Source organism: Gossypium hirsutum, chromosome D05 (assembly GCF_007990345.1).
Source record: "Gossypium hirsutum isolate 1008001.06 chromosome D05, Gossypium_hirsutum_v2.1, whole genome shotgun sequence".
NCBI classification, from domain to species: domain Eukaryota; kingdom Viridiplantae; phylum Streptophyta; class Magnoliopsida; order Malvales; family Malvaceae; genus Gossypium; species Gossypium hirsutum.
The window spans coordinates 8559950-8576322 of record NC_053441.1 but is presented as its reverse complement, the minus strand read 5'-3'; the positions used below and the strand labels follow the sequence as shown (position 1 = coordinate 8576322).

The window sequence follows — 16373 nt, the reverse complement described above, 5'->3', positions numbered from 1 at the left end:
TCTTATTAATTAAATATTGATTTGATTTAATTGTTATAAATTATTAAAACAATTATGGATAATACATCATTTTATGTTAACATGTAACAAGCAAATAATTATATTTATATGATACAAATATAACTATTATATTTATTTTTAAAATGTTTATAATTAAATCAAAATTAAAATTGCATGAAACACAAACATAATTATATATATAATTACGTGAAATTAAAATTTACATATTAAATTACACATTAAATCAGAGTTAATATAAGCTTTTATTAATTATCTCAATAAAATAATGTAATATGCTAAATAGTTTTAGATTCTGATTACATATTATTAAGATAAAAGTGATTTTATATCCCAAATCAAACCACTAAAAGGAAAGGAAGACGTTTGCTAAAGTGGGATATGATGGAGCTTGTGTGTGAACAGGAAAGAAATTGAGAGAAAAAAAGCAAGCAATGCAAATGAAGCAAGCAAGGCTGGGGCGTTTGTGCCAGTACTGTATCAACACTGATGCGACTTGAAGAGCCTCTCCACCATCTCCCTTAGTGTGAACTGTGATGTGACTTAATATATTCAAAAAATATAAATTTTAAAATCAAATAAGTTTACATGTTAAACAGAGTGAGCTTCTCAAAAATTTCAAGCTCAGTTTCGGGAGTTGATTTTACAAAAAGAAAAAGGTGACAACATCGTTAAATTATGCGAGTTTATATTTTCTAATTTTAAAAAGTTATTCAAACTATTCAATAATTATTATTAAAGTCACAAACCTATTAAAATCTTATGTATTTGTATTGTCTACATACTCGAGAGCTATCTTTCTTTTTTATTCTGCAATTCAATTTTTTTTAATGAGACAATTTTAGATGTCATGAATCTGTAAACAAAAATCTAAGTAACTTTATTCTCTGATCTCTGACATTGATCATTAAATCGAATTGAATTTAAATTATATTCTTCTACTCTTAATGAATATTTAATCCATTATACTAATCGTTGAATTGTTGTTTGGAGCTTGTTAGTTGGATTTTTCCTTTAAAAGAAAATTTTAATTGTTCAATAACTTAAAATAAAAACTTTCGAGTAATTTAATAATTATTTGTAACTTTTTAAAGTTAAATAATTAAAATATAAATTTACTAATAATTTAGTCACCTTAAATATAAAAATAAAAAAGAAAAAAGAAAATGGTCCAAACTCAAAATCGGTTGTTACAAACATTATGATTTACCACAACCACTAAGTCACTGTATTTGTATGAGAGGTTGGATCATGGGCTTGGAATTATTACGGTAAATCCAAAAGAGCCCAATGGAGGAAAATGATTTCACTCGAATGTTTTGGCAATTGCAAGTATGAGAAAACAAAAAATCAATTGATGTTTTGACCATTTTAGTTTATAAGTTCTAAAAGCAGATTTTTTATTATTCATAATTATATTTAATTTTTTCATGATATAAGAATAAATATTTATATTTAAAATAATAAAAAAACTTTAAAAATATTTATGTAAAAGACTGATAATGTCAACAGCCATAAACAAAACCATTTTATTAAAATAAAATCCAATAACCTAAAATTCAAAATTAACTTGAAAAACCAAAAACTAAACTGAAATATCATAAATGGTTCAAAAAATCCAATAACCTACATAAACATGACTGCAGGTAGCATTATCTATTAATGTTCTCGATTATACAGATAATACAATTCTAGACCGACTTTTGTTCCTCTTTTCCCTTTGGGTTTATAGAGCCTTAAAAGGTCCGGATGAAGCAAAAAATAGTATAGCGGTTGCATTAGTTTCAAGTGCTAGTAAGATGTAAAAGCTTTCCATGTCCAAACATTTGAAGGTAAACAAATGTTAAAAGCACAACTTTATAAACAAAGTTCATGTTGTTCATGTTAAAAAAGTGTCGAAGCATCATCTATAAAACAGAGGTGTACCTTCACAAACGAATATGAAAGTCACTTTGATTTCTTTACAGAGTCGAGCATGGGAAAAGCACATGTTACCTTTTGAGTGGCTTATAGAGTACAACAGTCACATATTTGGACTCAAACCTATGGGTGTATCCGAGGGCAACAACAGACTGTGATGCCCATCCTTTCTCTATGAAAAGATGGTTAAGTACAACATGTTGAGGCTTCGAGGATGATGCTCCATCTTGGTCATCTGTACCGAGGACAGTTAAATGTAGCTGGGATGGAACCACAGCAGGCTCCTTTGTAAAATCTTCCTCCGCTGGAAATGCCTGACTGTAACTGGAAGTTGGAGATGCTGGAGCCTCAAACTCGGCTACACTATCCAGATTTTCAGGTACATAGTCCTGCAAGAAATAGTGACAAGTAATTAAACAAATGAAGGCAACAAAACCAGTGACGAGTATCACCACCATCTTAGTTATGGGCAAGCAAAAAGGGTGACATAGTAAAATCATTATCGAGATGTCTTAGACAAGAGAGAACCTATGTAACACATATCTTTCTAATTTCTCCATGTCAGCTCAAAAGTTGAAACAATATATTCAACCTCTGAATTTTAGTTTTTAAGCAACAATATATGTTAAATTTGTAAATTCCGAGTTTTGCATGCTACACCATCCCAGGAATTAGATGAAGTAAAAACAAAGGTACATGATTAGAAGATACATACATGAACATCAAGAAGATTACAAATGCGGCCCATTTCATCAGCTATAAAAGGCAGATCAGGTGTATATCTCCATTCACCATCGACAATGAACTTGTAATGGTATATGCCAGATGGAAGGACCAAAAGAATTGAGTGGTCCTTACCAGATCTCTGCAGCATCTTCCTGCAAACGAGAAAATATCAGACTATATTATATGAGGTCCATGTGCTCAGGTTTTGGATGAAAAGAGGAACAGCAAATTTCGTTATGCATGCAAAAGTGCATCTACAATACTAATGAACTATAGACCTACCTTGATCTCCAATTGTCCCAAGAACCTTCAACGGCCACGTCATTACCACCATAATTCCATGTAATGATGACAGGGATTCCTTTCTCTGACGGACTATCAGCAACCACAGGAGAATCATGCCGCCAAGTTTGGTTGAAAAAGGAATGGCCATCAGCCCTTGGTAAGGGAGCTACAGGAACCTGAAATTGCATCGAAAGCAACCAACCTATCAGTTTAAAGACCACTACTTAGATGGACAAAACTCTTTAGTTCATAGGTAACCATCAGCAAACTTCTTCTCCCTCTCCTCACTTGGCAATCCAAATAGACCTTGAACCGATGAAAAGATGTCAAAAAAATATGACTACGGCCCCAAAACAACTTTTTTTATTGAAGAAATAAAAGTTACTATCTAACTAGGACAGGAGATTAACAAATCAAAGAAACTAATTGAAATAATAATTTTCACAATCTTTTACTTGAAAAACAATGTGGATAATAACCCCTAAAATTTAAGTGTCTAAAGCTCGACAAGAATCTATGAATGAGAATTAAACACACACACACTGCATAAAAGGGCAAAATTTCTCATAGACCAAACCAATGTAGACATCAATGAGATTGGGGGTTCCAACAGTCAAGAAGATTCTGTTTCATGTTTCCAAAAGTTGAATACTTTAGGGGTATTAGCATTGGTTAGTCTTATCACTCACTCTTCCTCCTCACCATGTGTCATATATGTGTTTAGTTTAGTTCTCACCAATCAACAGCTCAAAAGATGATATAAAGACGTTAACATCTAAGTACCCCCTCTTAAGGATTACAACATGTGCAAACGCAGTAACTTTCTCAAACAAATTTCAAAAAAAGCAATGAACCAAACAAAATCAAAGCATGCTATACGAAAAGGATCCAACAAAAGTATTAGCTTTTCAGCTTTCTTTTTTTACGTACAAGTCACTTTTCGTTCCAAGCTTCTAACAATCTCTCAAAAAGCAACAAAGCTTAAACTTTAAAAGATATCAACACACTCATCCACCAGCGTTTGCAGAATTGCCCAAACAGTGACAAAAAATACACGCTCAAACTCTACCTTCCACGTTTCATTCCCTGAAACCATTAACAATTTCTAATTCCCCTTACCTGTCACTCAATACACAGAACTGTTCTTCAGTTAGTTGTTTCAAATTCACAAGCAAAGCTCAGATCTTCCTAATTCAAACATATTCTCAAACAAAACATCTTTTATTTTACTTGTAAATATTTTTGAGTAAATTGGATTACTAAATTTAAAATAAGTTCAAAGTCCTGAAACCATCATTGAAAATTTGAAGATGCCAACCTGAGGAGCGAATAAAAGCGGGGATCGAGACCGCCCAGGGCTCTGCGGCGGAGTATTCACCATTGAATCAGACGATGGCACGCGAATTCCAACTGCAGCGGCTCCAGGAACAACGGCCTCGCCGCCATTGGATCTTCCGGATAGATCGTCGACACCGCCGTTAGCTCCGTCCTGTCTTCCGTTTGCATTCCCCATATTTTTCAGTCCTTTAGTATATAATTTTTCAAAGATATCCAAAAAGAAAACAAAAATTAGATTAAAAATAAGAGAAAACAAGGAGAAACTTGTTTCAGTAATAAAGTGAAGCCAGGGATTAAAGAACACTGGTTTTCGGTTTATTTACGGAGATTGACACTAGGAACGTGTTCGACTGCAAGTGCCGGGAAACGTTGTTCTGATCAAAAACCATTTTTTTTCTTTTTTCTTTTTAGTATTTTATTTGTCTTCCATTGGCAGACAAGCTATTTGGATAAATTAAAAGGGGGAACGTTAATACACAACCATTCCTATTTCTGTATCGTGCATCCTCTTTATTTAACGTTTAAGAATCATAGACTGATCTGATCAAGGCGTAATTTTTCTCGAAAATGTCAACTCAACCGTTTTTTTCTATATAAAAATTTAAAATTTTTATTAAAACATCATTTTTATCACTTTATTTTTTCTTTATCATTCTTTAATAATTCTTTAGGTTTTCTTGTCCTGACTTAATGTATTTTTAACCGTATCTCTACCTAATTGATTAGATAAGGTAAGCTCATTGACTTAACCAGACTCTTGGGTAACTATATTAGTGTCCGTACGTTTTAAAATTCTATTTAAGTAAAATTAAAAATTAATCAAATATTTATTTATGAGTAATCCTATTTTAATTACGTAATTCACCGACGAATCAGTCTTAAATTAGATAATAATGGGATAATGTTGCGAGTCGCAATTGTCAGATGATGACAACTACAAGATGTGTTGAACTTATCTTCTTTTTACTTTTGAGCTTTTTATTCTTATCTCCTTTCTCTTCTTTTGTCATAAGCTAATCATAAAAACCATAAAACTTGTTATATTATAAAATGTTTTAAAATAGTCTTTTTATTTAATTTCAATAGATTTATTCTTTTTTATATATATTTCCTTTTCAAACAAAGTAAATCCTTCAACCCATATTTATGGATGGGTCAGGCCATGATTAAAAGAGTAATAAATTTTGTTGATCACATGTGTATCCAACTAGATTGATAACTCACTCGTACCATGCTGGCGCCATGTTGTGAGGTTCGGTGTCCTTGATTTGCCCGGGCGCCAACTTGATAACTGCTTGGATTGGTTATTTGGTGAAGGACGTCATCTTCATTTTGGTTGGAGCTGAGTACACTTCTTTGGGCTTCGACTGTCGGCCCTCTTATGGGCTTTGGTGCTGCTTCTTTTTTTCCAATGGGTTCTGTTTGAAAATTGATTAATAATTGATTAATTGATTCTATTAATTATTTATTTAAAAGTGTTTGATAAAATTTAGTTGAAAGTTGATATCTGTAAAATGAAAAATAAGTACATGATAATTTTATTGTTAAATATTTATTTATTTATAATATTTCAGTTTTTATTGGGTGAAATTATTGAAATAAAATACTATTATCATTGAATTAAAACATCAATTCTAGAAATTAATAAGTAAATATTTTTTAAAATTCAAATAAACAAATTTCTTAAGTGTCTTCTTTGCAAATATTAACCTTGTGAAAATTGATAAATATTAATAACATATAAATATAATTGTAAATTGTATTTTTAGTGATAATTATGTCATGTTCTTAGCATGTAAACTAGTGGTAATTATGTCACACTCTAAATAAATTTGTCAAGTAACATATTTCGATTAATATAAAGTTGCATAATAAATCATTTTATGCAAGTAAATTGAAAATAAATTAAGAGTACATAAATATTCAAGAAATAGATACATATCTCGTTCCACATATTTCATTAGGTTTGAGGGCATGTGGCAAAATGAGTAAAATTTGAACAAGTACAGTCAGATATGTTATTTCAGATATCTCATTCCCAATCAGCTATGAAAAAAGTTACCCATCCTTGCGTTTTTTGTTGTGGAGGTTTTAGCTCAATAAACTCTTACAAACCTCCATACACCAAACACAACAATTAAGGGATTTGAATACTTAATCTTCTATTTGTGCCCAAATCAACTAAAAAATACTCAAAACTCTATTTATCAAACATCCCCTCTATTTTTTTGTGTCTAAACATGTGGTGCCTTGTTTTCTTTGGCACCTGTTTTTATTTATAGGCTTAATATATGATTTGGTATCTAAGTTTAAATATTTTTTAACACGATATAATTTCCTTTTCAATGTGGTTCTTATATTTGACAAAAAATATACATTTTGGTACCTGAAGCTAACGGTAATAACTTTTAGTGTTTAATTTAGCTTTTAGAGTTGATTTAAGAGAAAATTATAATTAGCCAATAATATTAGCAATTAACTTTCATCAAATCAACCCTAAAATCCAAATTAAATCATATTCATCTTGTTGTATTTGATAAATTAAATGTAAGATTAAATAAATTCACAATTAATATTAAATTTATTCTATTAATAAAATTATGAAAAATTCAAACATAATAATATTAACAATTAATTTTCATCAAAACAACCTTAAAATCTAAATCGAATACTAAAAAATTAATATTGTTACCTTTTGAAACTAAAATATGTAACTTTTATCAAATAAAAACAGACAAAAAAATACATATATAAATTTATGTAACTTTTAAAATGTAAATAACGAAGGGTAAAATATCAGGATTGTCACTCAAGTTTAAGGGCACATTTATTTTGATTATATATATTTTACAATTTGAAAAATTGTAAATTTTAGTCATTCTACCATCAAACCCCTAACGGAATGTTGACATGTCAGATGTTTTATTGGCATAACAATAATTTAATTCATAAATTTTACATGCTTTGTTAATTTGGTATTTATTTTAAAAAATTTAATAAATTTAGCAATCGATGTTTACATATTCTATTAATTTGATATTGATTTCTCGATGGTGAGATGGGCACGATATGAGAGTGCCATATCATCAAACCTTAAATAGAATCTATGCTTAGGGATCTAATTGAAAAAAATACCAAGTTATGAGACTAATATGAGCAAAAGAAAATTAGGGACTCAAGTGAGAAAAGTTGACAAGTTCAAGAACTAATTGTTACTTTATCCCATAATTTTATTATCTAACAATTTTCACGGTTCAGATCAAATACGTAAAGATTTTTCCAGCCTTCCGCCCAGTTATTAAACAGGATTACCTATGACTCAAGCTGGGCTTTTTGACAGAGCCGAAGCTGAGTCAAAAGTAGGCTAAAAGCCCATATATTAAGTTAATTAACTTAAGCTCATCCATATATGTTAAAATCAGGTAACAAAAATTAGTAGAAGCAGAAAAAGCTCAAAACCCTAAATCTCAGAGTAGTTAGTTGACGAAAGTTCTTTTCTTTAAATTTTTGGCGAGAAAAGAAGAAAAGAAGAAGATGAGGCCGATTTTGATGAAAGGTCATGAAAGGCCATTGACGTTTCTCAAGTACAACAGAGATGGAGATCTTTTGTTTTCATGCGCTAAGGACCATACCCCTACCGTTTGGTTCGCCGACAATGGCGAGCGTCTCGGCACTTATCGTGGCCATAATGGCGCCGTTTGGTCTTGCGACGTCTCAAGTAAGTTCTTTTTGTTCTTTATTTATTTTATTTTAGTTTTTAAACTTGAAGTTCCAATTTTTAGTCCCCTCCCTCAAAACTTGTAGGGGATTCGATGAGGCTTATTACGGGAAGTGCCGATCAAACTGTGAAGCTGTGGAATGTTCAGACGGGAGCTCAATTATATACTTTCAATTTCGGTTCTCCTGCGAGGTCGGTGGATTTCTCTGTAGGGGATAAACTAGCTGTAATTACTACGGATCCTTTCATGGAATTGACTTCCGCTATTCACGTTAAACGCATTGCTAGAGACCCAACTGAACGTAAGCTTAAAGTTCTGATCTCTCTCTCTCTCTCTCTCTCTCTCTCTCTCTCTCTAAGTGATTGCTGCTCAGTTTGTTAAATTTTGTATTTATATATTTAGGTAGGGATTTTGAACTTTTGAGTGAGATGTTGAAGCTAGTTACAATGTAGAAGATCAAATATTGTTAAAGAAAAAAATATGCACTTTTTTTTGTGCGTGGTTCTCACAAAAATGATAAAATAATTATTATGCAATAATTGGGAGTCATTTGTTAAAGTAATGAATATAATCACGTTCGGGAGTGAAACAGGGTAATAAGTTATTGACAGTAGAATGTATAATGTATTTGTAACAGTCTGTCAATATACTTATTTGTTTTTCTTTCTCTTTCATAAAAATTTTACTTAGAGTATTAGTCTGCTGATTTCTTTGATGTCTATATTCTGGTTAATTACGTTGTGAAATAACTATGCAGAGACTGAGGAGTCTGAGCTTGTCATCAAGGGTCCTCAAGGTAGAATAAACAGAGCTGTTTGGGGACCCCTCAATAGGACTATCGTTAGTGCTGGAGAAGATGCCGTAATTCGTATATGGGATTCTGAGGTAAATTGCTGTCAGATATGAATAGTTCTTTTTGTGAGCACGGAAGCTATTTTTGTTCTATAATGTTGCACAATTGATCGGTTTGTCTTCAACATTGAAAATATTCTGATGTAATAATTTGTTTTCACTTCTTGATATTCTTCAAACTAGATCTTTTCTTATTTTTTAATTATCTTTCTTCAATATCCTCTGTCATGTTCCTTTATTAATCTGTACATTGGAAATGATCTTATCTTTCGGGTTGGATTTGTCGATGTTGTCTTCTAGACTGGAAAACTACTTAGGGAGGCTGACAAGGAATCGGGTCACAAAAAGACAATAACATCACTTACAAAATCTGCAGACGGTTCACACTTCCTTACCGGTTCCTTAGATAAATCTGCCAAGGTGATGCATCTTATTAACCTCACAAGTTTTTTGAGCATTTGTGGCTATTTTCTGAAATAACCCCAGATTCTTTATTCTTTGGCTAAAATTTCCTCTGCCTAATTCTTCTTACATTTTTCTGTAAATGTTTAGCTATGGGACACAAGATCGTTGACTCTTATCAAGACCTATGTTACTGAACGTCCAGTCAATGCTGTTGCTATGTCTCCACTTCTCGACCATGTAAGTATGAACAAATATGAGCAGCATAACTTGTATGCAATTCCCTTTGCCCCTAACTGCATCTTTCCTTAGTTGGCTGCATTAAAAATCTGACATAGCCTTTTTCTAGTTCTTGAAGTTCAGTATCTCGTTTCTTAGTATTGTAATAGCTTCTGGACTTGAAACATTTAAACTTCTAGCACTAAGGCTTAAAGGTGTCTAATATTGTAATGCACCTCAAGCATGGAAAAATTATTCATTTTATCGTCAAATGCTTATGTTCAATTGTCTGGATTTAGTTGGTTATAGTAAGTGGGCGAACAACTGATCTAGTAATCTGCATTCAAACTCACGAATATTTCTATTTGCCTCAACAATTACATCTCACTCTAATCTTTCTGAATGCCTTTTCTCCATCTAGGTGGTGCTTGGAGGTGGTCAGGATGCATCAGCTGTCACAACGACAGATCATCGTGCTGGGAAGTTCGAAGCTAAATTCTTTGACAAGGTTAGTTTTATGTTTATCAAAAGAATGTTTCTTTATGAGGTGAAGATTTGTTATTTTTGCAATTTTGTTTCCCTTTTTATCGAATTGTTTGGTTGCCTTGGTAGATTCTTCAAGAAGAAATTGGAGGTGTAAAAGGTCATTTTGGGCCCATAAATGCCTTGGCTTTTAACCCTGATGGGAAGAGGTAAGAGGCAAATTGTGCTTTTTTATAGTTTTCACAACTTGCATGTATAGCTCACTTGCACTATTTCCCTCTATTTTGTATTTGCCCAGTCTTCAGTCATTTTTACAAGTCTCTGTCTTTTGAACTTGTAGTTTCTCGAGCGGTGGTGAGGATGGTTATGTTCGATTACACCATTTTGACCCGGATTACTTCAACATCAAAATATAAATATGGAGCAGCTTACAGATATAGCTTGTTCCAACAAGACGACTGGACAATTAGTCCTTATAGAGTATTCAAGGCAAGGAAGGGGGGAGTGATCAAGTATTTATCTGCACGTAACCAGCTTTCTTCTTGTGCTCGATGTGGCAATTTTGAGCTTTACGAATTTTATTGTATTTTCACTAAAAAGATTGCGTTACTTCAACCTTTTTTGAACACATTTGCAGTTTCTTTTTTTTTATTCTTTTTCTTTTTGGTAGCTTAGCTCATTTTAGTTTAGAGCTTTAACAAAGTCATCCTTGTTTGATAAAATCTTATTGTTTAAAGAAATAACTCGGTTTTGTACAATAATGTATTGACTTCTTTATTAATACTTTAAACTTATCTCTGTAGTTTAAATTTGGAAAGACTGAACCGAAATTTGCTTTTAACATCGTTATTAAAACTGAAATGATCAATCCAGTGAGATTCAGACTTTATTCGGGTCAATTCACTAATCAATAATGATTCATATGATGAGAATACCGATGAAGTGAACTAAAAAAATAATTGTTGATGCTATTCTCTCTGGTACGGTTCAGCAAGAAAGGGCTTGAAAGTCAATAGCAATCCAATAAATTGAACCACGTTTAGCGCAAAGAAAACCATTTGATCACCTGTTTCCAAAATCCAAAAATCAAAGAAATGTCTTGTATTCAATACCCACATGTATATATAGTAAATCGATCCGAGCCTATTTTGAAGCTGTATTATTAGGATTCAACTACAAACCTGGAAGAAAAGAGGCAACTTGTCGCTCTTGTGCCCAAGAAAATCTACATTTTCATGAACGAAAAAAGGTTGATAAGACCCTTATTGAGTCGAGAAATAATAGTAGTTCTGGTATATAAATTGGCCAGGAAGAAAACAAACATTTGCTAAATTTAAGATTGAATTAATCTTTGGTTTTGTCTCTCTAAGCAATGAGTATAAAAAAGGTTGCGGCTTGAGGTGAAGGGAAGATGTTGCACATTCCAGGAATCGAACACTAAATCTACTGCATCACTTTTTAAGGGTGACCACATGCTTCAACTTGACCTAGTTCAGGTTCTATAGATTTCATTTTAACAATATAATCAACCATAATAAGAAGCCTCACATTTGGCCCTTCAAGAACTTTGAAATTTAAGAATTAATTAAGTTCAGCGTTTTATCAACAATTTAAACTAAGACCTCTCCTTCAAAATCTCGAATATGTCGACGATATTGTGGCACAAAAGCATTGTCAGTTTGTAAAAATTGAAAGTGCTGAACTGTGCAGATTTTGCTGCTCAAATAGACTAGTGTGATTCACATATAAAAAGCTAAAATACATACAGAAAATGGAAAGAAAAAAGATACTTACAGCGCTCCTCCTCCTGCTGGACCAAATGCTTTGAAAACAGACATTGCAGTTATTGAAATGGCATTAGCAGCCCCTCTCTGACTTTGAGGCTGAAACAAGAAAAAGAATAAACAAACAATGTTGAAACCAGAGAGAGGAATGATAATTCAAGTATATACAATCAAAGTCAATTAATACAATTGTTTTTTCTCGGTGTTTCTATGTATTTGGAGGGTTGTATGTCCACCCCTATGTCTGAAAAGAAAAATGAAGGGTTCAACATAGATTTAATATGAAATATTTCCCAAAATATGGGCAGAAAACATTACCACTGCATTGTTCAGCAATATGAATAATCCAGTAACAAGTGAAACCTACACGATACCAATGAATTTGCCCCATAAATCAGACAGTTTCAACCGAAAAGAACAAAGAAAGAAAAACAGTTTAAAAGAAGCGTGTCTGATTCATTTCAGTGTATTCATTGGATTCAGAACCTGGAGTTCATCACCAGAAACTTCTCCATGTATTTGTACATATTTAGGATTTAGATTCACTTACAGATAGAGTGTTTCTTAATATGGCTGCACAATTTATCACCAAATGCAGGACTACCCCTGAAAGCATTGCTATATAGGGGAAACATGACAACAATGGAATTGATATTACCTGAAGATTACAAAAAAGTAGCATCAACTAGCTATTTTACTAAAAAAATAATAAAAATCCATCACATAAAATGGTGATGTGGAATTGTAACCAATACTGATCCGCCATAAGTCAAGTCAAATATTTTCTAACAGTGATCCAAGAAGTGAGGATTTACTATTGGTCAATGAAGTTACACGTCAGCATATTATTGAACAACATCAGTCAATTGGGTTTAATTTACTTGATGAAAATAAAATATAATAATTTGATTATAAATTTTATTTTTCTCTTTAGGTGCCAAATGGTTAAAAATTAAAAGGTGTATTTATAGATTAACCCAAAGAAAAGAAGTATAGGAATACAGTGATGTGGAGGTAAGAATTTACAGCTGAAAGGCGTGTAACCATGAGAGGCCCAAGGCGTCTCTCAACTGGTGGATACAACAGCAGTTGAAACAGTAAAAGACCAAATCCTGGAAATGATGGAAAGCATGCTATTAGACTAACGCTTTCTGAAAAAGAAAAAATCAAATTGCAAATACTTTCTAGGAAATTATTGCAACATTGAAAGTTATGGATATACCAGAGATAGCAAGAACTTCACCAACATCTTGGGATGAAAAGCTTAATCCTCCATATTTTTTATCACTAACTGCCCAAAGTGAAAATATCTGCAAAGACATGTCAAGTGTCTTATGTAAAACATGAACAACTCTAGCGCACACACACACACACACACACACACACACACACATATATATCAAGAATATGTGAAGATCAGATCATGATGAATCCTAGACAATGTGAGAAGTTTGTACTTAAGTCAGATAGGCATGGGGGATGACAATAAATTGTGTTTAAGGGATATAACTTACTTCAGAGTAACCCATCTCTTGAAGTGAGAAAACGCAGTATACGATTATTGTAGACATTAGTGGCCAGTTTTTTAAGAGATTTGATTTGTGAATCTGTTTGTCTTCTAGTTCTACTATGTTATCTTTCTGACCAGAATCATTTGAAGAATGTTCTGAAATATCATGTAGATCAGCTCTCTCATGTGCCTTTTCAGCATGCTTGTGTAATGTTTCCTGCATAAGTGTTCGTCACCAGAAAGGAGAAAGAAATAAACAATAGAAATCTTATAAATCGCCTATATAAGAAGCATACCCCATAAAAGGATTAAACTTGTCTCAGTGCCAAATGCAATTTTTTTTTCTCTAAGAATCAAATCATAATGTGCAAACTGGAGGCAAATGCATGCATATAAACCAGTAAACAACCAATAAATGAAAAACATATTGAAGACTGAAAGAAATAGAAAGTAAACTTAATCTTAATGAGCAGCTATGTTGCTCAGACTTAGGGATGAATGATGGATACCTGTGTCTAATAGTCAAATATCCAAAGTTCAAACCTATAGAATAATGTCTTTATTGATCATGAACTTCTATTGTAATTACCAATTCCCCAAGCCAGAGAGGGAACAAGAAAATGCAAAAGATGAGAAAATGAGTTTGAAACTTACTGGAAGCCATTTGCAGGCAACAAGAGATCCAACGGCATAAACTGATATTATGAGGCATGGTAGGAAGTAGGGAAATCTGCAATTGTATGCACATCAGAACATCACCACATAGAGAGAAAATGGGAAAAAATATGACATGTGGATAAAAAAAAGCAATGTGGACTACCTCCCGAAAATGGAGCTTTCCGCGAAAAGATTTGGATATTTCTCTACAGGCTAGGAGGCCATACATGAAGTAATAAATATGGTTAGAAGGCAAGAAAATTTTCTTTAACAATCTGTGTAAAGAGTGGAGTGATGGAACGTCTCTACCTGTGCAAAGAATCCTCCAATAGCAGGGCCAATAATCAGTCCTATGCCTCGCGATGTACTAACCTGAAATGCGAAGTCTGATATAAATATAATACTGCAAAAACCAGATAATGTACCCAACCGACTACAAAATCAATCATCTTACAACTGAAAGTGCCAAAGCCCGATACTCTTCTCTACACACTTCAGAAGCATAAGCCTGGAAGAACAACCAAGAAGGTAAAGTATTGAAGTCCTCTTGAGTAAGTAATACTCGGAAATGCTTGTTGTGTAAGTAAATGTATATGAGTTCAAAAATGCAGACTGAGAACACATACCCTTATTGTGCCAAGCAGACTATTAAAGCACCCAAGAAAAAATCTCATGGACAGTGCCATCCAAAAGTTCGTGCTAAGGCCAAAGAGAGTGTTGAACACAACCCTGAAATAAAAAAATTGTGATGATACAATTGCCAATTGACAATCACTTGTATCAAAAGACTTCATTTTTTTAATTATAAAATAAGTTTGAAAGGTAGTTGATGGAAAAGATTCTGACACTGAAAATGTCCCTATCAATATAACAGGTTTACGACCATATCGATCAGCAACCACTCCCCAGAAAAGAGATGTCAAAGCTCTTCCAACCATAAATGAAGACCCTAGAATGGGCAAAAATTACTGTAACTGAATACCAATACACCATCCTGAAATCTAATTTACCAGCTTGTAAAAACTAATGAATATTAGGATAAGATATTACCCACAAATCCTGCATAGAAGCCAATGTCTTCCTCTCTTTTTGCAATATGAAAATCTCTGATCTGCCAACCAAAAAATCCGTATACAAAATAACACTTTCAGTTTCCATAGTAGCATCTTCAATTATAGCAAACTAACAATAAAAACCAAATTTCCCAGCCTTCAATAAGAAGTAATAAGTTACAGTATGTAATAGGTTTTCCAGAGGCAGATAACATACCATAAAGTAAACAAACGGGAATAGTGATGATATTTGCAAGGCTGAAAATTTGTAACGAAATAATAACATAAGACACGATTGTTAAAACTAAAAGAGACAACAACAACAACAACAAAAAAAAAAAAAAACCAACAGGAAAAAAGGAAATCATAAGACATTCCTAAGAAGAGTTCAAGGTACAGCAAAGCAAAATATAGGAAAGCTGAAATGATTTGATTATTTCCATTCAAGGACAACCCAAAAGCAATTATCAGTAACACCTCAATCTTACATTGAAACATTGTGAGTATCCACAATGACTATGTAGTGCTTTTATTAAGACAAAATCGTGAGATTTTCGAGTGCAGGTGTCCACAATATTATTAACCACTGTTAGAAGAATGCTTGAACCTTTGTCTTTGACACGTTTATGGATATTAAGTACTGACCAGTACAGAGAGAGACAATCCAGATAAAAGACAATAGCTTGTAAGGGACCCCGGCTTGTTCTTGTTTGAGACGATCCATCTTACAACCTGGGCATTTTTCACGGTACTCTGCTTCTCTCTCCAATAACGAAGTTCTATTCTCTTCCATTTCTCTCCAAGAAATTCTCACTCAGAAACGAAGAAGAAAAAAAGCAAAAATGGCTTCTTTTGCTGTCTGGGTCAAAAACTCAAACACCTTCTCATCAATTTTGTCCCTTTTTTTTCGGAGGGGGTATAAAACGCAGGGTTTCAACACGTTTGAAGTGGGGGTACGTGGTTGCTGAAATAGGGAATTGAGCGTGAGCAAGAACTAACTAAGAAGCAATGTTCTTACCCCAGAAGAAGATTGTAGCTCAAGTTGCGTTGTGATACATGAACTTTAGACTCGCATCCAGATGATTGTAGCTCAAGTTGCGTTGCTTGACCAAAGAGAACAAGCAAAGACAAATATAATGATGATGAAAATGGAAATGAAAGACGGCTTAATTTTGGAGAGACCCAACTTTTGGAGTTTAAAAAGCCGTTATGCGATTTTCTGCTCCAAATAATAATTTGAGCTGAATTAGAATGATTTAGAAAAAATAGTAATAATTGATCAATGCTGACTTGTAAATAAATTTATTTCACTACTTGTTTTAGACACTGTGATACAAGAAAGTAATAAAACAACAATTTTATATATAAATCATTCAAATATACCTTAAATATATGTGTAAGTTAATAC

The 16373-nt window shown here is 32.9% G+C and overlaps 3 protein-coding genes across 10 annotated transcripts; 1 reads left to right on the top strand and 2 right to left on the bottom strand.

The window, feature by feature from the left end:
- Positions 1-1859: 1859 nt before the first annotated feature.
- On the bottom strand, positions 1860-4770 carry LOC107906210 (SNF1-related protein kinase regulatory subunit beta-1). Of its 2 annotated transcripts, XM_016833145.2 has the most exons (5): positions 4611-4749; positions 4268-4473; positions 2947-3125; positions 2654-2816; positions 1860-2327 (listed from the first exon to the last, which is right to left on the bottom strand). In XM_016833145.2, exons 2-5 carry the CDS (start codon positions 4460-4462, stop codon positions 2010-2012), a joined length of 855 nt encoding a protein of 284 aa, XP_016688634.1. In that variant the 5' UTR covers positions 4463-4473; positions 4611-4749; the 3' UTR covers positions 1860-2009. The 2 variants fall into 2 exon arrangements, with proteins under 2 accessions (XP_016688634.1, XP_016688633.1); XM_016833144.2 differs by having other exon boundaries at positions 4268-4770.
- Positions 4771-7613: 2843 nt separating this feature from the next.
- On the top strand, positions 7614-10743 carry LOC107906209 (eukaryotic translation initiation factor 3 subunit I). The gene is made up of 8 exons (XM_016833143.2): positions 7614-8005; positions 8092-8307; positions 8764-8891; positions 9159-9278; positions 9411-9500; positions 9901-9987; positions 10092-10171; positions 10303-10743. The coding sequence occupies exons 1-8, from the start codon at positions 7822-7824 to the stop codon at positions 10376-10378; spliced, it is 981 nt and encodes a 326-aa protein (XP_016688632.2). The 5' UTR covers positions 7614-7821; the 3' UTR covers positions 10379-10743.
- LOC107906207 (probable peptide/nitrate transporter At3g43790) lies at positions 10629-16233 on the bottom strand. Of its 7 annotated transcripts, none has more exons than XM_016833138.2 (17): positions 15611-16233; positions 15183-15223; positions 14964-15024; positions 14760-14862; positions 14540-14642; positions 14368-14421; positions 14223-14285; positions 14077-14126; positions 13911-13986; positions 13261-13473; positions 12969-13056; positions 12773-12858; positions 12297-12404; positions 12065-12109; positions 11757-11845; positions 11144-11187; positions 10629-11028 (listed from the first exon to the last, which is right to left on the bottom strand). In XM_016833138.2, exons 1-17 carry the CDS (start codon positions 15756-15758, stop codon positions 10931-10933), a joined length of 1470 nt encoding a protein of 489 aa, XP_016688627.2. In that variant the 5' UTR covers positions 15759-16233; the 3' UTR covers positions 10629-10930. The 7 variants fall into 7 exon arrangements, with proteins under 7 accessions (XP_016688627.2, XP_016688630.2, XP_040949468.1 ...); XM_016833141.2 differs by having other exon boundaries at positions 15984-16175; XM_041093534.1 differs by lacking the exon at positions 12297-12404 and having other exon boundaries at positions 15611-16184.
- Between the last annotated feature and the right edge of the window lie 140 nt (positions 16234-16373).